Below are 25,370 nucleotides of genomic sequence, written 5' to 3' on the forward strand. Positions count from 1 at the left end.
TTTCAGAAAGGAAGTTTCGCTTTCGGCAGCTATGATATTATCATATATATACAGAGTGTATATATTGAATACTTAATTATTTTTGCTATTACCGAAGATAAAAAAACATGATTCATAAAAAATGTGCTTCTGTGCATTTGATAATTATAATAGATATCCGCCCAAAGTAACAATACAGATTATTTGAAGGTTATCGATACTTTTTTTATCTTAACGTCTGTTTGTTATAATAAGCTTCATAATCCCATAAGTACGTAATTTTGCTATGTCAGAATTATAAAAATATATATTAAGATTTATTCCAATTCACATATTTGCCGATAAAATTATTTTTACGCGTTATTTTTTAATAAATGTATAAAAACACGAACTTATGAACTGAGTTCATATTTCAGTTATTTATATTTCATTCACGTAATTCACATTTGTATCGACACTATCCGCAATCTTATCCAGACATTTGCATGCTGCGAATGCATGTCGTATGAAACAGAAATGTGATATTTACAATTTGCAATACTATACTGAATAAATTAAAAAGTTCCTCCTATCACTACGAAAATAGTAAACTATATTTCTATTTGTCTATTCTAACCATTTTGCTTAAAATGTGTATTCCATTTTTTACATTAAGTATTAATATATAAAACTATTTCCGTATCCGCCTGAAATTGAAGTTTAAGTAGGGGAACGATTTCGCCAAATTACAACCCTGTATAAAATAGGCGCGATTTATTGAAAATAAACGGTATGACACACATTAAGCGACATGTGGACGAACTTCTGAACACTTATGTAAGCGAAATTTTGTCGGCTCGTAATCATGTTCGTTACGTGTATACGAAGCTCCACAATATAACCTAAATTGTAAAAACAGTACAAAAGCATAACATAAATTCAATAATTTGCTCGGACATAGATACATTAAAAAAGATCTACACACAAATATGTAACGAACTAAAATAATATCACGATACCATGTATAAATAAGAAAACCAATGTTTTGTATATGTTAACAATATAATGTCACTAACACACGTATGTGAGTACTTCGTGTATAAGTAACTTGTACCTAACAATTTTACCTTCATCAAATACAGTTTAACACGTGTAAAATGATCGAAGCATAGTTGCATTGACGGTACTAATATAAAAGTTGAAATCATTGTACATATTACATAATTCTCGGTTGCAGGTATATTGTATACCTTGCGCACGACTCCTATACTCTGAATGCGTATACGTATAGAATGACATAAGTGTTAGTCTATGAATGTGAGATTCACTGGTGTGCACGTGACTGAATCTCGAGTATACGTTTCTGTATAGTCGATGTATGACTAGCGGTACCGGTTGGTCGTCTAGTGAGATACATCTATATGTAGTTGGCTGTTCAATTATTCGAACGTCATGCGCGTGGTCAACCGAGTCCATCCTAATGCTTAGCAATCGGCTGTTCGCTATCGGCATTCGGCGAGCAAAGATTGTCAACGGTCTTGGTAATCATTGGAGTTCACGTCACGCCAGTGACAGCAGCTGTCGCACGTCGCACATATCGATAAAGTGCACGATGTTGAATTTATTCGGACCACTTCTCGACATTCCGACGACCTACTACGGGGCGCTGCTGGGCGTTGGATTCTGCGCTTATTATCTTTTTGAAGTTGTTAAAGTGAGTAACTTGATAAATACACCTTCTGTTTCATTTTGTTACTATTTTTTCCGGAAATTAATTATTATTTATGAATCGCGCGAATAGAACAATGGAAAAAAATGAAGTATACCTTATTATGAATCATTAATAAATTGACCGATTGAGTACAGGCACTTAATATGATTTTATGACGGTAATACCAATGTACTTGTGGATTTTAGAGAAAAATGATGGGGATATAAAATGATAATTTAAATATTATGAATGATATATTATTTATGTTTCTAGAGAAGATACTATATTTATAAATTAAACGTTTTTCTAAAAGAAGATAGATAACAGAAAATTTTAAAATAATAACTTTAATATAAACTTTTAATGTTATTAATATAAATCGATATATATATCGATAATATAAAAGAATAATACAAAAATTGGTACATGATTGAAAGTAAAATTGAATAATAGGTAAACAGGTTCCCACGTATGAATATTTTGGAACTGAATCTAAATTTGCAATTGAATTATACACGACGGCGCGGCGGATAGCATTTATCCGCAGACTTTTAACCTTCGTTAAATTCAATCAGCACCACATTTAGTCCAGAGTCACGCGTCTATAGTGTCTGCCTTCATTCTATTAACGCCATTTATTGTAGAAAGATAAACTTCGCCAACACAACTTGAAACATTAAATTCATTCTGAGGCTAATTGTAAGCGAAAGTTATTTAGGCTTTCACGGAGAAATAATCGCTACTCGGAGATGTGGCTCATGATGAGGGAAAACTACAAAGTTGAATCATCAATAACCGCATTGATAATTTTAAAGTACATTAACCTTAACCACACATAATCCATCCCTGAAAGTCTAATATCTCTAATATCATATATAAGCAACTTGTTTATAAATAACGATGAAGAATTCATATTATTTGATATGAATTACTTAAAAATTGCAATATACAATAGAAGATATTTGCTCTATATTTCATATTAATTTAATATTTCGTGTCTAATTTATTAATGGTACGACCTAAATAGATCTTTTGCAACGTTATTAAAGTTTCGTGATAATCACGTTTGATTAATCTATCGAGAAATTTTCAAAGTCAAAGAATTTTTTCTTATCAGTTTATTAATTTATATCGATATATTATCAGGACTTCCGCGATATGATTCGATTACGAATACTTCGAACTCTCACACACCCTTCATGGTTCGTACGAGCCACGAGGAGATGTATCATCTATTAATTCGACCTTAAAAACTCCGAGGCACTTGCAGTGAACATATTGTATGCGCATTCGGTGTGCGCGCGCAGCGCACGCAACACCGGAACAGGTAACATCGTATGTATTTGCTAAATAACAACTACTCGAATTGAAAATAATACAATACTAGATAATCATAAACATCTCTGTATTCACGTGCTCAATTATTATCTACATACATAGATAAACATTAAATCTGTTTTTACGATTTATTGAAAGCAGTAAATATATATCTAGTAGTGAGTTACTAGCGTGATCAGAAACTAAAGAATACAAAATACAAATCTGAATGTGGCAAGAAAGCAGACAAAAACAGTGAAATTTAAAAAATTATTCATCATGAAAAAGAATGTTCATCGGGGAAAAAAATCGATGTGCAGAATATATTCTCAGGACAGTATATTGGTTGATTTTACCTTTCTCTCCTTTTTTCATTCGATCTAAAGACGTGGAATATATAGTGATCTTAAAGTATTTACAGAACCTGGTGGAGAGATTATGTTACACTTGCTGCAAACACATGCAAGGAGCATATGTGGTTTTTTTGTGGTTAAAGTGTAAATGGAAACGGACAATGTATTTCCATACATTAACATACAATTTTGTATCAATATAAACAGAACAATGGAAGAAATCTTACTTTTGTAAATTTAAGTTATCGTACTTCAATAACGTAAACTTTCTATACGTACAGGGTAGGTTATTCATTTAACTCAGGATCCGCGCTCGCGAGAATATTGAAGCGGTCACAATGTAACATATACGCTTCCTACTACAATCAAATGTCGTAAGCCATTTATTAGCTGTTATTAGAAGTATAATTAAGTGAGAACACAGAGTAGTTTGGTTATCGCCGAAGGACTTTAAATGTAACATCGCAATAAGGAGAGGACGATCGCTGAAAAAGCGAGCCTGGCAAATTTTCACCCAACGATTTCATGTTCCTGCGAGCTCCCAAAACTTCGAAACACGCAAGCGAACGCAATTTTGTTTGCACATGTAGCTCAATTTTTTAATAATAGATATCTTGAATTTAGCTTATCTGAAATGTAATTGCAATGTAATTTTTATTCAAAATCGCATTCAAATGCCACAATTGTTGTGAACTGCGTTCGAACTAGTCGGGGAACGACAGAAGTTATTTATGTTAGAACAATAAGAACACAAACGTATCTTTAAATCACAGATTTACTATCAGTATTCGACAGCTCATAATTGGTTCACAACATTTGATTGTAGTAGTAAGCCTCATGCTACACTGTTGCCATTCTCACAGTACATACTCAATGTACTGCAAGCGCGGATTCCGAGTTAAATGCATAACCCTGTACATGTAGCAAAACATAGAATTTAAATAACTTACATAAATGTACTATGTACTAGTTCAAGTACTATGTTATATATGTATATTAATCGATTTCTTTTTATGGAAATGAAAATTATGTTTATGGCTTACGTAACATCAACTCACCATATATGTAACATCAAATCATCTGAGAATATATAAATATTTTTTTCCAAAAACTGATACAAATTATCTATTTTATAGTCTTTATCTATTTTATATCCACTATCACAGAAAGTTCTTTATGAATGATGATACCGATGATAATTAATCTACTTCTCTTTAAATTTTTTTTATGAGTCATGTACATACAGTACAAGAAATGCTACTCGTGAAATAAACATTTTATTCGTTCATAAAAACTTATGAATAATTACAGGAAACATCCGATAATCGTACAAACAGACCCTGTGCATAATTGCACAGTCGTCATCCCTACTACGAGCGGAGAAATAGGGGGGGGGAGGGGGGTGCGAGACCTGGGCCCCCTAACCTAGCCGGAGGCTCGATGGCCCGCCGCAATCGAGTAATGTAATATGATCCAGTATCAGATATCGTTGAGACAATGTATTTAGGTACTAATTCAAAAGTAAAACATTTTTATTTTTGACTTTTTTTTAATGAAACTTTTACTAATGTATTTAAGAAATCTTTCTGATGAAAATAAGACCAAACATGATATAATCTGAATTATATTTACTTACTGATATATATTTAGTTATCGTTTATTAAATAAGCAAATATACGCTAAATTATATTGTGTCTGATGTCATTTTAGTCAGAAACAGGTAACAAATGTGTTGGTAAAAGTTTCATCGACCACAAATCAAAAATAAAAATTTTTTGAGTTAAAGTTTGCAACTTGTTGCGACTCTTTAATATTTGTCGAATGTTCCCGACCTTCAGTCCCTCTTTCTCTTTCACTCGCATTATCCATTTCTATATTTGGCAAGTCTAACATTTTAATTTCAAGAAATAGAATCGTTTCTCTATCTTCATAATTTACAACACTTGGCTCCCCATTTTCATACAATAATCGAATGTTTCCTAAGTTTATATCTACAGAGAATTTGTAATTCGTTATTAAATTAATATATCAAAAAATATTTTCCCGTAATAGTACATAATAATTGAAAGGTGATTACAGCAGTCAAGCAACAAAAAGTTATCATGAATAAATATATTCTTTCAATTTCTTTGGTACTTATAAATTATCTTCAATCCCCTGCAGCTGCTCAGCTCTAATGTTCGTTGATCAGACCGCTCATTGCGACCAATAAGTTGATGAAAAAAATAGCAAGCCTTTTAAATGACTTTCAGACGCCTATGCTGGTATGTGCGAATGGACCATTCCGATCATTTCTAGAAGAGCACGTATCTCTAGTGAGGAACAAGTTTTGGCCAACCCTATGGTGTTTCGAATCCAGGGCACAAACCATTATAGCAAGCCTTCTTAGATCGCGAATCTTGCCACCTATTCACTATAAAAGGTTGGTAAGTTTACGTCTAACGTTACTCCCATTTTTGTACAAAAATGAGAAGAGAAAAAAAATAGTGCAATAAAGGAAGCTTACAATTGAAAATAAGGAAAATTATCTGACTGAAATTGAAATATAAAAATCAAAGATGTTAATTGTTAATCAAATTATTTTTGTATTAAATTGTTGATTCAAATACTAGCATTTTTATACCAGAATATTAATTATCGTAAGTAATGTATACTTTTTTTCTTACGTCAGAAGAACTTATTGTAGCATGGTACAAGCAAAGATTAATGACCGCTCTTGTCTTGAAGTGCACGATTACAAGCTAATTACCAGACTCGTTTGCTTTCGATCTAATTAATCAATTGTCTCACAGAGAGATTCTGACCTTGTCGGATGGGGGTGAAGTGGCTCTGGATTGGGCGGAACAGGGATGTTCCGTTACTTCGCCCATCGTCATTATTCTGCCAGGACTCACCGGCGCAAGTCAAGCAGAATATATCAAGTGCCTTGTCTCGTCCGCAAAAAAAGTTGGGATACGATGCGTAATCTTCAACAACAGGGGATTAGGAGGCGTAGAATTAAAGGTATAGGAACATATATAAATTTTGTATAAAAAATGTGTATCGATCTTTCTATCATATTCCTTTATTAACTTGTCTGTTTTAGTAATTTATATTTAGTAATATGTATTATATACATGTACATATTACTAAATATATATATATATATATATATATATATATACAGGGTGGTTGGTAACTGGTGGTGCAAGCGGAAAGGGGGTGAATCTACGCGAAAAAAGAAGTCGAAAATATAGAATAAAAATTTTTTTTTAATTTTTAAAATTTTTCCATCGAGACAACGATCTACAGTGAGATCCGTTATAACGTACCGCACGCGTACCGAGCGAAAATTCAAAGTCGATTTTCTCGAAAACAAAGCCTCAAACGAAAAATTTTTATTCTACATTTTCGACTTCTTTTTTCGCGTAGAATCACCCCCTTTCCGCTTGTACCACCAGTTACCGATCACCCTGTATATGTACAACTCTATCAAATTGATGAATGAATGAAAATGCATTGAGAACAAAGTCAATGGTATTTTATCTTATTGTTCTCGAGTTGTTTCAATTCTACACGTTCAGTCTACTTATCCTTCTTTCTTGGAAATTGGAATGGAAGTTTAATCAAATAATTGTACAATTTCAGACTCCACGAATGTATTGCGCTGCAAATAGTGACGATTTATCAGAGGTTATCGAATACGTGAAGAAGATTCACCCTCATGTGCCCCTGGGAGCGACAGGAATCTCGATGGGAGGGTAATGAGAAAATCTTTTCCTTATATGCAAAACAGTTGTATAAGTGTCATATATATGTGTGTATATGTGTGTGTGTAAATCATTTGTTTGTTCATCGTCTTCGTATCTATACACAGAAGGCACATAAGAGATGTAATTAATATATTATGACAGTATCAGTAGCGATATAATAATAATTTCTTTTGTTATGCATGTATTTTTTCAGATTAATTTTAGGTAATTATTTAGCACGACAAGGAGTAATGGCAAAAGGAAAACTAAAAGGGGGATTCTTGATATCCGTGCCATGGAACGTATTCGCTGCAACGAAAAGTACGGAAGAGAATTATTTTAATTTGATGTTAAATAAGTATTTGGCCAGCACACTTCGTAAGAATTTACGGCGTTTACACTATTCTTCGGAAACCGGAATGTTCGACGTTGACATTGACACTATTCTTAAAGTAAGCTTGTCTACTAGAATTACTATAAAATATTTACTTTTAAAATTTATTTAAAATTAATGTTATTATTTTTAAACTGTGTTTTCTTTCTTTATGTGATCAGAGTCAAACATTGAGAGAGTTTGATTCACATTTTACGGTGAAACAATTCGGTTACAAAAATGTAGAGGAATACTATTCCAATGCAACCATACATGACAAATTACATTTGATTGACGTGCCGTTATTGTGTCTCAGCGCTGCAGACGACCCATTTCAACCATTTCAAGGTAACTTATTATTTTAAGTCACCAAATGATTACATTAGTCGTGCTTATTTTTTATATTATTTATTTAAGATAATTTATTTATGATAATAACCTTCTTTAATATCTTTTTTTCGTTTAGCCATACCAGTAAAAGAAATATCAGAAACTAAAAATGTAGCTGTTGTTGTAACATCCCGCGGCGGTCACATTGGTTTCATGGAGGGTATGTGGCCAGTAAAAGAAGAACAATACATGGGTAAACTGTTTTCACAATTCTTCACCGCTCTGTTCACTACTGGTTTCGATTGTCAAATGTGATATGGAAATTAAATGAACTTACAAATTATATATCAATGCATTCAAATCTAAACATTAATATTTGCGTTCAGGCATTGCGTTAAATCTATCACGTGCCATAATTAATCATATTCAGGGTATTGCACATGCGATGTAAATAGTACTAAGAACTATTGACTTTCCTCCGCTTTTTTATACTAAAAAGATTTTCATGAACGACCTACGAAATATTAGTTAATAACATAATATATATAGATATAATTTTTTACAAGCACATAGAACAATGTATAAAAATAAAATGCACATATTCGTTTTTGCTAGTAATGTTATATTTATTTTTAATATACTAAGTGTTTAATATGAACTTTTGTTATGCATATCTTATTTTCAAAATAAATGACACTTTAGTTTTATATATTTGCTTTGTATTCGGGCAAATTTGCTTCAAATTAAAGAATATAAACAATTTAAGTCGTTTGAAATAGTTTTGTAATGTATCATTCAATAATTTATTTCGTTCATTATAAATATTTCGCACAAGATTATAATAAATAAAAGTTCCTGAACAGATTAATCTGGAAAGTACAAACAAACATATTCGTTATATTAACACTCTATTTCCAAGAGCTAATGTTGAAATTTGATTAATAAATTTAATAATATTAAAAACGCATAAATCCACATTTAAGGACTACATATTATGAATTGTGATACTATTATAGCAGTTAGAGACAAACATATTGTTAATGTATGTTGTTAAATTTTATATATAGTTTCTGTTATAAACTTTATAAACAAATATTGTAAAAAAAACAAGATATCCTATATTATTTTTCCTAATTTTTTAATGTTAAATGTACGTAAAACGTAAAAGTTCAATAATATATTTTATCAATAAAATCTTTTCTTGTTATTCAATATTTAATAAAAATAAAAAATCACATTATACAGAATTTGATCAATATTATCACTTAATCCTAGAAGTTAGTAACGTGAATTAGAAAATGTATTTTGTTACATTAAATGGGAGAGGTAGGCTATAGTAAATTACATAAATTTTTTATTTGATACAAAAAAGATTTTTACTATAAAATAATTTGCTAAAAAGCATTCTAGAATATTTCGAAATATTATTTCGTAATATGAACGGTCATAATGTAAAAACACTTCCCATTGTATAGCAATAATGTTTTCAAATGTATTAAAATTAATTCTGTCCAATTAACTGTTAGGAACAAAGTAAGTTTTTCATTTTTTTTTCTCCCTACTAACATATCATATCCACATTAGTAACACAGCAATCAAAGAAGGATAAAATACAAAGGATTTGATCCATAGACAGAATTGTGTTAAAAGACCTGTACTTAGTATCAAATATAAGAATGTTAATATTGTCGATATATGTTACAATTTAAATTCTAAGTTCAATGACTTCACAATAAATGCTAAAATGTCTGTACTCTCTTCGATCTGAAATGAAAAATACAATGTTAATTATGCATGCATGATCAGTTAATTATTATATGTTAATACTAACCACTTTCATAGTCGGTTTTCCACCACCATGTCCGGCTTTAGTCTCTATTTTAATTAGTAAAGGATTTGTTTGTTGTGGTAATTTTCCCAATGTACACTGCAGAGTGGCGATAAGTTTTAGACTGTGTAATGGTACTACTCGATCATCGTGATCGGCAGTTAATAATAATGTTGCGGGATACTGTCCATTCTCCGGGATTCTCACATTATGCAACGGAGAATATTTTAAAAGATTTTCAAAATGTTTTGGGTCATCCGAACTACCGTAATCAGATACCCAGGCAACACCAATGGTAAATTTATGGAAACGTAACATATCCATTACCCTGTACGATAAATGTAAAACATAAAATATAAGATAAAATAGAAGATCAACATTTTTTAATAGAATTAGCATATCGACTTACCCAACTTGAGCAATTGCAGCACCAAACAGATCAGGTCTTTGATTTACGCATGCAGCAACTAATAAACCTCCATTACTGGCACCTAAAATACTTAGTTTCGAAGAAGTGGTATATCCTTTTTCAACCAAATATTCAGCAGCGGCTTGGAAATCATCAAATACATTTTGTTTGTTAAAAAATCGTCCCCCATTATGCCATTTTTCTCCATATTCACTAAAATACATAATAAAATATTATATATCAGAAACACATTCGACTAACGTCGTTGCTTACTCAACTTACCCGCCACCACGAATATTTGCCACGGCAAGTACTCCATTTAAATGCTGAACAAACACCAGCTTTGTAACGCTAAACGTCGGTTGAATGCTAACATTAAAGCCACCGTAGCCATATAATAAAGCTGGCATGGAACCATCCAAAACTGCATCCTAAATAAAAGATCCATTACTGTACTTTGTTTAGTATAAATTTAATGAATTTAAACAATACTTACATGTTTCATTACTATAAACATTGGAATCTTTGTACCATCTTTGCTTGTATAAAATATTTGACTAGTCTTGTACAAACTTGGATCAAAATTTTTTACTTTAATTTCGCGTAGTACCTATAAATACATTTATATATATACACATACAATTCTTTTTAATTTTCTTTAAAGTTACGTTCCTAGTAATATCACTATTATTTGTGAAGTTAATACTAACTTGTGGTTCTTCTTCATTTTTCAAATCAACTCTGTATATAATACCAGGAACTAGAAATGATTTGAATTGATAAAATATTTCGGAATATTTTTTTTGTCCCGCAAAATTAACTATTGTACCAACATCAAGCGGAAATATTCTAAGTTTTTCACCACTTGTTAAACTGTGTAATTGTAAAATATTCTACAAAAAACAAACAAGATTAATGACATCATAACTTCATTTTTACTTTGTTTAATACTAAATTTTTCCATCACAATGTTACAATTTTTTGTATTTGTTTTGAGTAATATTAATTCATGGTTACCTTAACATCTGCAATATAACAAGCTACAAATTTATCACCGTCAACTGCACATGCCCAATCTAATACATTATCAGGATGTTCTGGTAAAAGATCAACCCATTTTTCTTGCTTATAATCCAATAAATCTATAGCTATTAATTTGTAATTCGGCGCGTTTTTATTTGTCCGAAATATTGCCTTGGTATCATCGTTTGTTACATACTAATTAGGAAAGAAAAGGTTAAGTAGTAAAAAAAATATTAAAACTAAAAGAATAAATATTCATGCTACTATTATCACTAACTTCATAATCAGCTTCAAGTTTGTCAACTACTTGGGTTAATTGTAACTTTTCTGCTATTTTCTTCTCTGGTTTCAATTCCGTAAAGTAAACTAAATTATCTCTACAATCTTTCACAGGTGTAACAATTAACCATTTTCCACAATCAGAAACTTGTGCGCCTCTAAAGACAGAGAAACATATGCAACAAGTGTGTTAGGTAATATTTAATCAAATATGTTTGCATGAAACACATAGGATGCAATCATACGTATTTACAATTAATCAACTTTGTTAAAACACATACATAATGTATCACTCACATCCTCCATAAAGGTTCTTCAGGAAATTCAACTACAATGACATCTTCTGACTGAGGTGTACCAACAATATGATAGCATAGCTTTTGATCTCGATTACCTTCTGTTTCTGAACCATCGGTTTTACCTTTTTGATCTGGGTAACAACCATAAAAGATCCCACGATTGTCGTGAGTCCATGTTATTGGAGAAAATTTTACTTTTTCCAAAATTTCTGGGTATTTTTCACCTATATGTATTATTTAAGCATTGAGACTATGAGCCATGTAATTATAAATTCTTTTTACAGATAAAAATGCAAATTGTACCAGTTTCTGTATTCATGAAGTGGATTGTACACCAGTCAGATCCACTAATAGACAAACCATATGCATATATGCTACCATCTTCGCTAAATTTACTACTAGTAATCGCAATGGTACCATCTTCTGACAAAGTATTTGGATCTAAGAATATTCTAGGTTCACTATCCAATGTATCTTGTACATACAGAACACTGGAAAAAGAAATATTCATGTGTAATAATCAAACATAGATTAATATTTACTATTATTACCTTTGGTTTTGTAAGCCAGTATTTTTATAGAAATAATACTTATTTCCATATCTAGCAGGACATGAATATTTTGGAAAATCCCATAATTGTTTTAATCGATCATGAATATCTTGACGTGCTTTGCATGAAGCTAAATATGGTATGGTAACAGCATTCTGAGCATCAACAAATGCTTTAGTCTTTTCAGAATCAGGATCTTCTAACCATCTATATGAATCTTGAACCTGGTAATAAGAATGATAAAGTCTCATGCTTTATATTGTTTTTAATTTCTATTTTGAATAAAATTTATTATTATGTTTAACTAAAAAGTAGAAATATATCTCGTACTACTATTAGTTTATTAAGATAAACTGTTTCTATCATCAAAGAAATGTTATTTATAAACATATTTACGTATAAACTTCATTTAAAAAGATTATCTTTTTTCTTATTCTAACCTCGACACCATGATAATTATCGACAATGGTTTCATCGCGATACGCTTCAGGATATTGCAATTTCTCCATTATTTTTTGATTTTCTATGTGTTTTCGTATCGTAGGGTCCAGCACCTAGATATTTTTCGAAATAATATAATTGAAATTTTGGCAGTATCGCTGACAATTATGTTACTACAAAATCTTACTTTCACAGTCGAAAAAGCCGATGCGCAAATAAATTGTGGGCGCTTACTAAGCAAATTCTTGTAAATACCAGTTTGAATTTTACGTGAGCAAATTTTTGTCGATATGTTTGCAATTAAGAACATAGCCATAATACGTATTTTTCTTACTTAACACATACTTTTTGTGAAATATAATACACTAAAATGCTTTTTTGTAATATTACACGTTAAAATAGTCACCAATACAATCAAAATTCTATTAATCTACAAGTGATATATATATATATATAGTACAAAAATTGTTACTTTTCTGAATAAACTCTGATAAATGTCTTAAAAAGATTTATATCCTTTATATATATATATATATATATATATATGTTATATATATATATATATATATATATTTATGCACCGTTTTGGTAAATATTTGTTTAGTTAAAACCATCACTATTGCAAAATTATACATTATTAAAATATAAATATTAAATATTTTTATTGCATCTTCAACAAATTCGATAATACATATAAGCTACTCGTTTAAATATAGCAAATTATAATTACGCATAAAGCGCTCGTCGTATCTGCTTTTCTTAAAAAAATACAAATCTTATCTTGTTCTTCACGAAATCGTATTTCACGTATGCGATTTCTACATGAAACGTTCCAGTCAAAATTAAATTATGATCAGCTTTCATTTTAACGAGCACGGTTAAAGACAATTCGTACAATATTAGATAAAAATCACGTGACAGTTGATATAAAATACATTTGAAAAAAACTGACAAACTGCGATCAGTTGTGTGTATGGTAAGGGCCAATAAGGATAAAAAATTTGTATCGGAGTAATTAAAAATGTCATTTATCAACATAGTTATAAATGCAATAGTAGTGTGAACGCATGATACGGAAGAATAGGGGATATATTCTTATCAAATTGGCCTTAATTACTTCTTCCAATACCATACAGTATTACTTAGCTGTTACTAGGATATAAATACGAAGCACAGTATCGTACAATAAAGACAAATGTTTATACAGATAAAAAAATAAGAGGTATATACATTTTTAATGCTCTATTTTACATAAACTTTATTTTTATTTTATCCATATTTGTTATTTAAAAATACTGAAAAAAATACATGTAATATAAATATTTTTACAAAATCTGATACTATTTTTCCAAATATAATGTAATTACTTATAACCTTTAAACGGAATAGCATAGTTTAAAATTGATAACAAATTAATTTTCCATTATTAACATTTTTTTATTTAATCTAATAACAGACAATATTACAATAAATAAAATTCACACAGAATACAATTTTTTAGCAAATATATTTATATGAAAAAATTAAGGAGAATACGGAAGGATATGCATGGTACTATTTACGAGTCTGAAACTTCGTGGGAGAGAGTCGATTACGAAGAAGAAGATATATACATTTGTGACGTGTTATCATGAGCAGGTCAGCTGTACTGCCTGTACTTTGTGCTGTGAACTTAGATAACCTCCCGCATGGAGGTTTAAAGACCTCCCACTACTTTCTTCAACTATAGTAGGAGTTTATATAACATTAAAATCTCCCGCTAGAGTATTCACAGTGAATCGGAGAGTGCATCAGTGAATTTTAGCTCCGATTCGTAGTTGCGTGCAATTTATTCTCAAGTGTAGTAACGTTACAAGAACCAGCGATTCTATCTTGGACGGAATTTACGCATCGATAGAGAGGAAGAGGTCGCCCTAGTCACCGTATACCGTTCGTTGCGGATAATTTGAATACTTTCCAAACTGTCAGCACACGGAGGAATGCAAAAGGACTGCCGAGACTGTTTAGGTATCCGATACCGTATTAACTCCCTGGATCAAACGTGGAAGTGGTTGCATCAAACAATTGCCCTTCACGATTACCTAATTTCTATAACAGCCATTCAATCTAACTTTTCGAGATTTTGTCAGTAAGGGTGCTATCTACGGACAAAAATATTAAACATTGTCAAGGCTGATTTCGTTACAAAAACAGAGGTGTTAAAGGAAGTCTCGCAAATTTAGTAATTAAAGACTGATTTCACGTACAACGTTTCCAAGGAGTACGATTTTCATATCAGTGCTGACATACGTACCTATCGTTCGATTCATCGTGACATAAAAAAAGTAGGCAGTGATTTTGCGTGTGTATGAAAAATAAATTCTACTTACACGTGCACAACGAAAGGAAAATGTCTCTGATAAACAGATTTATGATCATTATTAAACGGAAACCCCAATACAATATCACCCCCAATTTGTATCACATGTGTAAATACTCAACGAGCTTTAACGACAACCAGAATGACGCTAATGATTCGATTACGAAGTCAGTATTCATATCGCAAGCCACAGATGTGTTCACCAATTTAGCGTTAGAACATTGGCTCTATAACAACTATAATTTTACGAATCACCACGTATTACTCCTATGGCGTAACGACCCGTGTGTAGTAATAGGACGACATCAAAATCCATGGATTGAGCACAACACTCAACTGGCTGAAAAACGCGGTATAGTTCTGGTCCGACGTAACAGTGGTGGTGGTACTGTCTATCATGATCATGGTAATTTGAATTTGTCCTTCTTCACGCCACGGGAACGATATAATCGAAGATATAATCTGGACATCATTACCAGAGCTTTGTATCGGGAATGGGGTGTAGAAGCCGAGGTTAATAAACGCGAGGACATCGTTGTCGAAGAGAAGTACAAAGTATCCTTTCATGTAATGTATTAAAAATACTTACATATATATTTTTTTATTCAGGGTGTTCCAAAATTACATTTTCAATGATTACATTAGTCGGTGTTTAATTTGCTGGAACGAAGTTAATTATAAAATAATAATAAATATATATAAAATAATTGTAAAATTATTATAAAACTTTAAGGAGCATGTGTATATGTATGTGGCATTTTATATTGCAGAATCCTTAGTTGTATATTCTAAAATTTTAATAGCGTGTAATGATTTATTTAAAAATTTATATTCATTTTATAAAAGTAGAATATTCTCGAGAAAAACACTAACAGACTTTTCTTTATTTTGTACGAAGTAACATTAAAAACCCAGTTGGAACAACCTACATAAGAGCAAAGCTTTGCGCTTTGCAAAAATTTACCTATATATCCTTAACTATTTTAAAACGCAGATATCTGGTACTGCAGCGAAATTAGGACGGCCTAATGCATATCATCACTGCACCCTATTGGTCAATGTAAACAAAACAGCTTTAAGCTTAGCGCTCGAGAAGAAGAAGGTAAATTATTTTCAATTATGTTGCAAGATAGATATTATTTATAATCACTATTAAAAGATCTAATTACTTTTTTCAAAATACAATATGACAGAATTTTTATACTTTTTTCAAATGTAATCTTTCTAGTTGCTGAATATAAAAACAGAACTTAATTTTTTTATAATTTTAAATTTCAAAAAATATGTTTATTTGATATTTTTATATGTTTATTTGTATGTATTACAGGATGGTATAGAAACAAATGCTACTGCATCCATACGATCTTCAATAAAAAATTTAATTGATATAAATTCTCATATCCGAATGGACAAACTCATTACTGCAATAGGCTGGGAATATCTTCGCACTAAAGCTCTTGTTCTTGATGATGGTGGACAGGATCTCATTCAGCGTCAAAAAGGATTTCAATATATCAATCCTACCGAGGACTGGTTTCCAGGTATATAAATATTAAAAAAGGTATAATTCTTTGTCTAATATTTTTTAATTATTATTTTCAGGATTGGACAAATTAATAAGCGAATTTCGTTCCTGGGAATGGAATTATGGTAAAACACCGAAATTCACGGTAACACGCGTTGTAGATGTACCTACTGAAGACGACAAAGTCCATCAATTTAATTTAGCGCTAGAAATACAAAACGGCATCATTGAGGAAATCAAGATGAAGCTGCCAGCTAATTTGGTATCGAAAGATTTTAGTCAAGACGTGAGCGTAATAACTAATCTACGTGGTACGAGATACGATCATGGAGTAATGGAAAATATAATAACCGCAATCGGTTGCAAGACTGTTACGCTAAGTACTAATCAAAATGTAGATAAAAGTAATATGATTGCCACGCAATGATTAAACCCATCGAACAATAACAATGATTGTACTTAAATTGTCGTTGTGTTCAAAACGAGAACCGAATTATTGTACGATTACTCGCATTATTAGCATAAGTCTGAACTGTATATAGCTTTACTCTTATAATTCTTCTTATATTGTAATATAAATGATAAAAAATGCGCTTTTAGTTATGTAGCTATTGATTTTATATTTTTGCATTATTGTTATATGCACGTATAAGTCGTGTTTGTTCTTGTTAATAAATGTTGTTAACAAAGATATATATATATACGTGTAGCCATTAATGATTAGTTATCAACAATTAATTTACTAAATTCTTCATCCAGTTTTCTTTTTTCGTAAATAATTTTATTATTAATCTAATTATTAGTTATTGGTCAATGATGTAATCGTTAATGTACGATGCATAACAACAAACATATATAAAAAATATTCTATGAAAAATATGTAATGTAACAAAAATTAAAGCTTCAATGCTGAATAAATAACGTAGTGATGTGCATTTTTACTTTTCCCTGTCATACTACAACAATAAGTTACCTTCTGAGGTTATGTATACATTTCTCCATATCCGTTACCATTGTTATTTAAATTCGATACTCTTGGTGGATAGAGGTTAGGTCGCAGCATAACATCACGATATTGAGGTGGCGGGGTACCTGGACAAGATTCTATCAAACTTCTATCGCTACTTATGAGTCCTTGTAAATACGAATCCAGCAAAGACAGTCGTTGGGAGGTTATTAATTCGTCGTTAAATTGTTCGTGATACCTGTATCTTCGGTTACACAAACACATCCTCGACAACCAAATATAAGAAATGAATACTCCACTTGAAATACCAAGTATAAAACCAAGAAGAAGAAACCAATATACTACAGATTTATAATCGACAACATGCATTTGGTTTATCATTTGTTCACATGTTGACAGATTTTTATCCTTCAGTGTATTCGATACATTATATTCCGTTACCGATTTAGTTTCATCAAAAAGCATACTCGCATTTGCCAAATGATGATAACTACGTGATTTTGTGGGAAGATTAATCATTTTCTCGAATTTTTTTACGTTAATTTTCTTACCGCAAACTTCGTTGAATTCGATGCTCTTAGTATTGAGATATGTTTGTAACTCAAACATAATTTTATTGCAAGACCATGGATTTCTGGAAAGAATGAAAAAATGAAAATTTTGTTTATGTTTCTTTGAACAATTCTGACATATCTACACAAGGTAAGATATGTCAATTATTCGAGATGTTGAGAAGTGAATATTATTGATAACAAATAAAATGTAATGAAGTTTTAAGAGTAAAAGTTAAATTCTTATTCGAAACAATTATGTTAATAAAATAATGTGATATACATGTATTAATTTTATGTGCTTTGTTCATCGTACCCTTCTAATGATAATTTGTTCAAAACATGCAATGTTTGCACGACGATGGTACTCATCTGAATCATCAAATTATTTGAAAGATCGAGACGACGAACGTGCGTGAGTCCATTGAACGTATCTGGAGGTAAATGACTAATCTGACATGAATCCAAACTTAGTCCCTGCATCGAAATTTACTTCACCTTATTAAAAATGAAATTTTTATCGGAGATAGTAATTTTATCACAGATATACATATGGTAATACCATTAACGAAGAGGATCGTAATTTCGGTACATGCGAATTGAAATTATTTTTCGATAGTATTAAGATTCGTAGATTTCTGTTTCTTTCAAAGACTTCATCTGAAATATCATGGAGTCTATTTTTCGATAGATCCAAGATCGTTAAATTCGTAAGGCCATCAAAAGCATTTAGGCCGATTTCACTGATTGCATTCTCAGAAAGATTAAGGTACTTTAATCTCGTCATTCCAACATCCTAAAGTAATGAACAATTTCTCACTTACTATGCGCACAAATTCACAATATTTTAGTGAAATTATTATCAGAATTTGCTTCAATAAAATTTATACTCAGTTGCATATAATTACAAACAAAGAAAAATAATTTAATAAATTCAAACATACCGCTAACTCGAAGTTACTTAAAAGTGATATCACATTATCCGATAAGTCGAGTGCTTGCACGTTGTTCGGTGCACCTGTATGTATACTGTAAAGATGGCGGCCCACACAAGAAGCACGCTCCAAACCATACCAAGTGTCACACACGCAAAACGACGAGCATTGTCGCGTCAAAACTGTCGTCCCGCAAGCGGAAAACATCGAAATAAGTGAAATGGTTAAATAGACGGCGATACCATGGGTCATGGTAATAAAAGTAAACGATAGATTTCACGAAAATTCGTTAAACTTATACCGCAACTAATGATTTTCGAAGTAATAGTACAGCAAATTCACTTCTGATAGAGATTATTGCGTTTTCTTGTGGCTCGTGATTGCCCCGCCAATGTAATCTTATCTTGCAACATGACTGGATGGATATCGTGGATAAATGTGTTAACGATTGAGATACGTCATCGTATCGTCTCAATTTTCTTACCGTTCCCATTATTTTTTTTTTGACAGAAACAATGTGTTTTCCGCAATGAAAAACATATGAAGCAATTTGAAATAAAAAGTAGCTGAATACAATTATTTATTACCTAATGTTTTTCCTTATTACTGGAACGTTGAGAACTATTTTCTATTCATGTTGAGAACTATTGGAACAACTGGAAATTTTATTCCTTAAACGAAGGGTGAAAGAAGAGTACGATGAAAAGTAAGATGTTATTTATCAGGCATTATTCATCATTTTGTATTACATATTTTAATCTAACTGATACGTTCATAGGCAGAAACAACGGCGTATCAGAAACGGATGGTAATCAGTAAAAGAAATATTCATATCATATGGTTCTCCAAATTTTGAGCTTGTTATAATTTTATTGTTAGAAATAAAAAAAATAATTTTCTAAAATTTCTTGTTATTAAAATGATAACTTCAATAAGTTTCTTCAAATTGATATTCGCAATGTAGCTAATTCAGTGATTAAAACGCAGATTTTATTGTCTACACCGTAGAATACTCTCCTGTGAAAACATATGGAATTCATGCATGTATTTAAATAAGATATCAAGATTGAATAACTTTTTGCTTTAATAAGAATATAAGTTTGATGTATGTATGTTTATTAATAGACATATCTGAGTATGAATAAAAAAATAATAACGATGAAACCAAGCAATGTCAAATAATAAGATTTATATTACCACGTTTTTAGAAAAATAAAGTTGCTCAGTCTGAGACATACTTGAAAACACAATTAAAACGTGATTTAGTTTTTCTTATAGAGTTGCTTTCTCATGATCGATACAGTGAAAGCGTACTGTAAACTACTTGTTGTACCTCTTTATTTTCATTTACTGATTCTTGAAAACCGATAAAAACTTTTCGTAAAAATTCCGTGCGCCTTCTTTCATTCGAAATTCCCCGTGTGGAAAGCGTTTCCATGTGAACGCCAAAACGTGGATAGCGTTAAAGAGGTGCATTAATATAATACAAGGATGACTAAGTCTCCATTACATTGACAGCGAGAAATTACATTACAGCGCATATACATGGCGAACATAATCGCGCTCCTTTATGCGATGAAAAGAATGGCAGCCGATGACAATTAACATGTTACTCACTAGCCCTTGGCATCTCTTCGAAGTTAAACGAGGGGTAGCATTCAGTGAGCTAACAGTGTAGCGTTTATTGCGCAACATCCACGGAAATAAATCTAGGATAGGCTGCTGAGAACGCGTGGACCGCTGCCTTCTATTCGGCCTTACCATCCCTCCCCACTGCCCCTTGCATCTTCCGGCCATTTTCATTGCTCGTCCTCCATGCCGCCATGACAAGCATACGGTATGGCACTGCAGCTGCCTCACCTTTACCGACCACGCCGCATTTATCGGCGTAATTACGTTTTTACCTGAAGTCGATTTTTCATCGATGTACCTACGACTCTATGCTGCTCAAAATCACTCGGAATGGACTAAAAATCACGGTCATCTACCGGTTTGCGAAAGCTACTACGAATTGGCCAACAAAATATATCGCTGCTCTCACAGACTATCCACTCCACTGTGTTTCGTCACTAGCGCCCTCAGCTGACACGAAGTACTAATTTGACATTGTTACGATTAAATATTGAATATACGACAATTTTGCATTACAAGGCAGGATATCGTATAAGAAACAGAGAAATAATTGTAAAATATTGAACTTTTTATCGGATTGAAATTACATGTTTTTAATTAATTTTATATATTTGATAGGAAGGATGAATTTGTTCTTTAAATAAAAAATATAAAGTATACACTGTTTCCGGTACAGTGACAAGCTTTGCAAATAACTTTGTAGGTGAGGTTCTCTGTGACACATTCCCTGACGCTCGACTGCCATGCGAAAGATATTTCACTCAATGTGTGTCGTCACCGACCTTCTCAGCTGACGTAAAATGGCCGCCTTCTACTGACAGCTGAACCATAAACATAGTTTTTCTCTGTTAAAACAATATTTATTGCGATGAAACGCATAACTCCCCTTTTCCTACAGACATTACTTTACCAAAAAGTAAGAATCTTGAGGAAATTCAAGGTATTTCATTAAAAAGATGTTACAGTATGGTGTGCGAGCGGCAGTAGGAATATCTTACGAAGAGAGGCTTCTTTGACGCGGGCTTTGTACCTATCGGCAGACTGATCACTCGCTTCGATTTCGTCACAGGCGTTCTCAGCTGATGACAAAATGACTGCTTTGTGTATTTAAGTACCAGCTGATTACAAAACTGTCGTTTATAAAACCTATGCAAAATCGATATTTCCATGAATACTTTTAGGTTAATTTGACAAAGTAAATCGATGGTGTGCAAGATTTCATATGAGCCTGTATGTAATCGACGTACTTTGCGCATAGAAAAGAGGGACGCCAGAAAGGACGCCGAGTACAGGCGTACGAAAAGAGGAGAGGGCTGAGAAAGTGGAAGGTCTTGATGAGCGAAATGCTTTGGCTAGGGTTCTAGTCTGCGATTTTTTCCCGTTCTTCTCGTTGTCCGGGCGGACGGCCAATGAGAGTAAGTAGGTCAGCGAGCGCGACCAATCGGTGTTCGAGGCCGAATCACGTGGGTTTGTTGTTATCTATCAGCTGTTTTTCCCGGGCGGGCGGGCGGCCGGCCGGCGCAGTGAAAGCCGCTTGGTAGTCTGTCCTCAGTCCCTCGGTCGCTCAGCTGTGCGTCACATGTCGGGTACCGCGAGTCCTACTCCTGCCCGTATACCATTGAATCGTGTACCGCTTGCTCGTTCAAGTTACCGTACAGCGCCGGATTTCTACTCACCGGCAAGCGTCAGTCATATATTATGCTATCTACCGCGTGCACTCCAAAGTATTATCACAAATCGATCACGAAGTGCCTCGAACATGCGGACGGCGTGACGAATACAGGCAACGGTGCACGCCGTTTTGTTGATACGTTGAGTTCTGTGTTCAGGCCGCGAAGGCCACCGCGTCCTTCCTCGGTTTAGGATCGCATTTGTTATCGCGATTGCAATTTCACGCAAAACTGCCCAATCTGTCCTCGACGAGTTATCACGGAACGATGACCTAAAGCAACGTGTCGCAGTACGGAGTTTCGGAGACGTAGGAAGAAAGAAAGGAAAGAAAAAGAGCTGAAGCTACACACGACGAGTAAAACTGGTGTTCTAGTTTCCGGGAGTGTCTTTCCAAATATTCATTCGAATCATAGACATAATATATCAATCGTGTTTCGATCATCTCTTATGGAAAGTGTCGAACTGTTGAATCGCGCGTGACATTATTTCTTCTCTAGTGTGATCCAAATTTGTTTCCGGTTTCTGCATCTACGTACGTTTTTTAACGTGAGTTTCGCGGACGGTAGTCGAAGAGTGAGTCTTTAACCGCGGTGCAAATGATCTATACGAGAGGCGAATTCGCGCGAGATACTTTCGAGAACGATTCGATACATGGTATTTTGTTGTGAAGTATATCGGTGTGTTAGAATCCTCGTCGAACGTTTCAATCGATTTATCGAAGTGATCGAAACGAGAGCCGAGATCGTTTAACCATAGATAATCACGAATAATGTCGACGGGTAAGAGGCTGGCGAAACGTAGCATAATCGGCACCAGAGTGTGTGCTCCCGGCGAGGACGGGAAATACTACAGTGGCGTCATTCACGCCGTAAAAACGCCGGCGTCAGCCGCGTCCGAGTCAGGCCTCAGCATTACACCGAAGACTCGCTACTCCGTGCGCTTCGATTCCGTTCCCGGCGGCCGTCCGCCGAGTCCCAGCACCGAATACTCTGATCGCGATTTGATCGGGCCTGGTTTCGGCTCTGTCACCAGCGCGCATCTCGTACCCGGCCAGAAGGTCTATCTTACGTACAACGGACGGGAAATTCACGCAGAGGTCACGCAACATCGCGAGCACCTCGACGAAGTAGACGTGATAATTGTACCGAACGGCCAAGAGGTGAGTGAGTTTGGTAATACCCATTTTGTTCTACTTTCTCTTATCTCTTCTGTTTAATTTTGCGTATTTCGAGCAAACAGTACATCTTTTCAGAGTTTTCAAAACCCGTATTGCCGTAACTCTCGGATGGCGGATGTGACGCTAGTTACTTTTAAGTTCGCTTTCTTGTAATCTTTGACGATAAGTTTATTGGGTAGTTTATTTATTTTGAACTGGCAATAATTTGGTAAATTTTATTTTCGAATGATCGAATTAAACAATTTTATATTTCTAGATCAAATTTCTAATTATCAGATTTCTATCACTAACTGCCAAATTTTATGTTCAATATGAAATTGATTCAATGAGAATTGATATTGGAAAGGGAGGAATAGGTCAAAGTTTCGCTCTTATTTACATGTATGTATAGTACATTCCTTTCTCATTCTCGGTAGCGCTGTGTATTGCTGTATATCACATACTCATATATTACAAACATATATACGCTGTATATACATACGTTTAAAGAAAAACGCACAAAGCATTGGCGGTGCACGTTAGGCATAACGAGGTTTGATACGTCATCCGTACCGCCGCCGGGTCTCGTTGCATCGGAGCACAGGTTAGCGCGCATCAAACTCGGCGAGCGCGCATGCGCATAGCCAGGCTGTTCCGCCGAACGCGATGTTCGCGATGTTTTCGGAGAGCGAGAAAAACGTATTCTCGCGCGCGATAACACGCCATCGACAGTACCGATGACATACTATGACGAATTGCCGCGATGTTGCGTTTATTCTTAAGATATAGACGATAGATCTTTGACAGCTGGGTGAAATCAACCAAAAGGTAAGAGAGGAAAGACGGAATGGCACGTGACGATGTGACAGCCGGCTGTTACCGGGTGGGTGTGTGCGTGCGTGCCGTTAATCAGAAAATTTAATTTTCGTGACCTCGTTCCGCGTGCAGACTGTACAGTGGCTCTCCTATTTACGCGACGCGCATGAGCAGGGTCACTTCACTCCCCTTGTCCGCGTGCCGGATAGACACAGGTTTATAAGAGACAAACACGTTACCCGTATCTGAACACGAATGCCGCGTTGTGAAGCATAACTGCCACGCACAATGGAATTCGTTTCTCCGATTGTCGTCGATCTAGCGGATTGGCGATCGAGAATATTCGAGAGTAAAACAATGTCTGATCGTAAATGGGTAGGGGAACCGATGGAAGGGGAGTATAACTTCCAGCGAACGAATAACAGGTTAACGAATGGGTTAACAGAAGGAAATGCCTGCGTCTCGAGGCGCATCCGCCGCCCGATATTGGAGTCACACGATACACGAGACCGATGCCAGTCCGTCGATTTTCGACACGCCTTTCTCGAGTTACGGCCAGATAGAATCCGCGAAGTGGCCGCGCGCACGCGCGGCTGCGCACACGCGAGTATACTCGCGTATACAGTTGCCGAGAGCCGCAAGAGTTTTTTGCAGATTCGTAGAAAAGCGTAGCGAGCGCAACGTAATAAATACCCCATAAAACGAGGGATAGCGCTATTACGGCCGGTCAGGCGTGGCAGAGAAGTATACGCAGCCTCGATACCGCTACGTGGGCGCGGTTAGATTCGTAATGAGAAGCACTGGCGTTCTCTAGCTTGCTTGTCCGTACAGCGAGGCTCTTTCGCGCGTATGTATGTATGTACGTAGATGCGGGAGAGGTCGGTTTTATGCGCGAAGCCAGTACGGTAGTACTGGCCCGTGCACCGGCTACCGGTGACCCCACGTGGAACGCATTAGCGCAATATCTTTCTACCTCCGTTAGGTAGCTCAGGCGTGACCACGGTTTCATTTCGTGGAAACTTTGCTGCGCGCTCGCGAGCGCTCATGCTCCACTCGGGGGAAAAAATAAACCGGATCTGGTCAGACCGAAGTGTCCGGTTCCGATATTTTTGCGCCCCGCAATATGTAGTTATGTCTGTTTTGCACGAGTTCACC

The 25,370-nt window shown here is 34.1% G+C and overlaps 6 protein-coding genes across 10 annotated transcripts in view; 4 read left to right on the forward strand and 2 right to left on the reverse strand.

Moving 5' to 3' along the window:
- Positions 1-1,365: 1,365 nt before the first annotated feature.
- LOC117239545 (phospholipase ABHD3) lies at positions 1,366-8,254 on the forward strand. Its single transcript, XM_033505201.1, has 7 exons — positions 1,366-1,672; positions 5,592-5,761; positions 6,132-6,342; positions 6,967-7,079; positions 7,285-7,522; positions 7,626-7,791; positions 7,910-8,254. Exons 1-7 carry the CDS (start codon positions 1,439-1,441, stop codon positions 8,086-8,088), a joined length of 1,311 nt encoding a protein of 436 aa, XP_033361092.1. The 5' UTR covers positions 1,366-1,438; the 3' UTR covers positions 8,089-8,254.
- Positions 8,255-9,097: 843 nt separating this feature from the next.
- Positions 9,098-12,951, reverse strand: LOC117239543 (prolyl endopeptidase). The gene is made up of 13 exons (XM_033505196.1): positions 12,791-12,951; positions 12,603-12,716; positions 12,163-12,386; positions 11,915-12,102; positions 11,610-11,835; positions 11,311-11,470; positions 11,028-11,228; positions 10,721-10,903; positions 10,507-10,620; positions 10,293-10,441; positions 10,011-10,223; positions 9,605-9,929; positions 9,098-9,537 (listed from the first exon to the last, which is right to left on the reverse strand). Exons 1-13 carry the CDS (start codon positions 12,917-12,919, stop codon positions 9,472-9,474), a joined length of 2,292 nt encoding a protein of 763 aa, XP_033361087.1. The 5' UTR covers positions 12,920-12,951; the 3' UTR covers positions 9,098-9,471.
- A 1,289-nt stretch (positions 12,952-14,240) lies between these two features.
- Positions 14,241-14,866, forward strand: LOC117239549. Its single transcript, XM_033505207.1, has one exon. The coding sequence runs from the start codon at positions 14,583-14,585 to the stop codon at positions 14,733-14,735; it is 153 nt and encodes a 50-aa protein (XP_033361098.1). The 5' UTR covers positions 14,241-14,582; the 3' UTR covers positions 14,736-14,866.
- On the forward strand, positions 14,485-17,186 carry LOC117239547 (lipoyltransferase 1, mitochondrial). Of its 3 annotated transcripts, XM_033505205.1 has the most exons (5): positions 14,485-14,866; positions 14,921-15,529; positions 15,957-16,064; positions 16,290-16,503; positions 16,565-17,186. In XM_033505205.1, exons 2-5 carry the CDS (start codon positions 14,951-14,953, stop codon positions 16,912-16,914), a joined length of 1,251 nt encoding a protein of 416 aa, XP_033361096.1. In that variant the 5' UTR covers positions 14,485-14,866; positions 14,921-14,950; the 3' UTR covers positions 16,915-17,186. The 3 variants fall into 3 exon arrangements, with proteins under 3 accessions (XP_033361096.1, XP_033361097.1, XP_033361095.1); XM_033505206.1 differs by having other exon boundaries at positions 14,581-15,517; XM_033505204.1 differs by lacking the exon at positions 14,485-14,866 and having other exon boundaries at positions 14,912-15,529.
- Positions 17,187-17,444: 258 nt separating this feature from the next.
- LOC117239546 (slit homolog 1 protein-like) lies at positions 17,445-21,135 on the reverse strand. 2 transcript variants are annotated; one of them, XM_033505203.1, is made up of 5 exons: positions 20,558-21,135; positions 18,950-19,122; positions 18,568-18,801; positions 18,322-18,482; positions 17,445-18,088 (listed from the first exon to the last, which is right to left on the reverse strand). In XM_033505203.1, exons 1-5 carry the CDS (start codon positions 20,568-20,570, stop codon positions 17,470-17,472), a joined length of 1,200 nt encoding a protein of 399 aa, XP_033361094.1. In that variant the 5' UTR covers positions 20,571-21,135; the 3' UTR covers positions 17,445-17,469. The 2 variants fall into 2 exon arrangements, with proteins under 2 accessions (XP_033361094.1, XP_033361093.1); XM_033505202.1 differs by lacking the exon at positions 20,558-21,135 and adding an exon at positions 19,283-19,546.
- Positions 21,136-22,107: 972 nt separating this feature from the next.
- Positions 22,108-25,370, forward strand: part of LOC117239544 (zinc finger protein 395) — an 88,817-nt gene continuing 85,554 nt past the window's right edge. For both annotated transcript variants that reach the window (XM_033505199.1, XM_033505200.1), the window contains exon 1: positions 22,108-23,402. In XM_033505199.1, the coding sequence (XP_033361090.1) occupies positions 23,013-23,402 (390 nt within the window). In that variant the 5' untranslated portion in view covers positions 22,108-23,012. The remainder of the gene's footprint in view (positions 23,403-25,370) is intronic.

This window comes from Bombus vosnesenskii, unplaced genomic scaffold (assembly GCF_011952255.1).
Source record: "Bombus vosnesenskii isolate JDL3184/JDL3185 unplaced genomic scaffold, Bvos_JDL3184-5_v1.1 scf7180000014105, whole genome shotgun sequence".
Taxonomy (NCBI): Eukaryota; Metazoa; Arthropoda; class Insecta; order Hymenoptera; family Apidae; genus Bombus; species Bombus vosnesenskii.

Bases quoted from the DNA above. Each gene is read 5' to 3' on its own strand.
- LOC117239545 (XM_033505201.1), top strand. From the start codon at position 1,439: ATGCTTAGCAATCGGCTGTTCGCTATCGGCATTCGGCGAGCAAAGATT. The intron at 6,343-6,966 runs GTATAGGAACAT...GTACAATTTCAG, and splicing joins TAGGAGGCGTAGAATTAAAG to ACTCCACGAATGTATTGCGC. The intron at 7,523-7,625 runs GTAAGCTTGTCT...TTATGTGATCAG, and splicing joins ACATTGACACTATTCTTAAA to AGTCAAACATTGAGAGAGTT.
- LOC117239543 (XM_033505196.1), bottom strand. From the start codon at position 12,919: ATGGCTATGTTCTTAATTGCAAACATATCGACAAAAATTTGCTCACGT. The intron at 10,442-10,506 runs GTAAGTATTGTT...TCTTTTATTTAG, and splicing joins TGTTTATAGTAATGAAACAT to GATGCAGTTTTGGATGGTTC. The intron at 10,224-10,292 runs GTAAGTTGAGTA...TATGTATTTTAG, and splicing joins GCAAATATTCGTGGTGGCGG to TGAATATGGAGAAAAATGGC.
- LOC117239549 (XM_033505207.1), top strand. From the start codon at position 14,583: ATGCAAAAGGACTGCCGAGACTGTTTAGGTATCCGATACCGTATTAAC.
- LOC117239547 (XM_033505205.1), top strand. From the start codon at position 14,951: ATGAAAAATAAATTCTACTTACACGTGCACAACGAAAGGAAAATGTCT. The intron at 15,530-15,956 runs GTAATGTATTAA...TTTAAAACGCAG, and splicing joins AGTACAAAGTATCCTTTCAT to ATATCTGGTACTGCAGCGAA. The intron at 16,065-16,289 runs GTAAATTATTTT...TATGTATTACAG, and splicing joins TAGCGCTCGAGAAGAAGAAG to GATGGTATAGAAACAAATGC.
- LOC117239546 (XM_033505202.1), bottom strand. From the start codon at position 19,433: ATGGGAACGGTAAGAAAATTGAGACGATACGATGACGTATCTCAATCG. The intron at 19,123-19,282 runs GTGAATTTGCTG...GCGGGACGACAG, and splicing joins CGCAATAATCTCTATCAGAA to TTTTGACGCGACAATGCTCG. The intron at 18,483-18,567 runs GTATTACCATAT...ATTTCGATGCAG, and splicing joins TACGATCCTCTTCGTTAATG to GGACTAAGTTTGGATTCATG.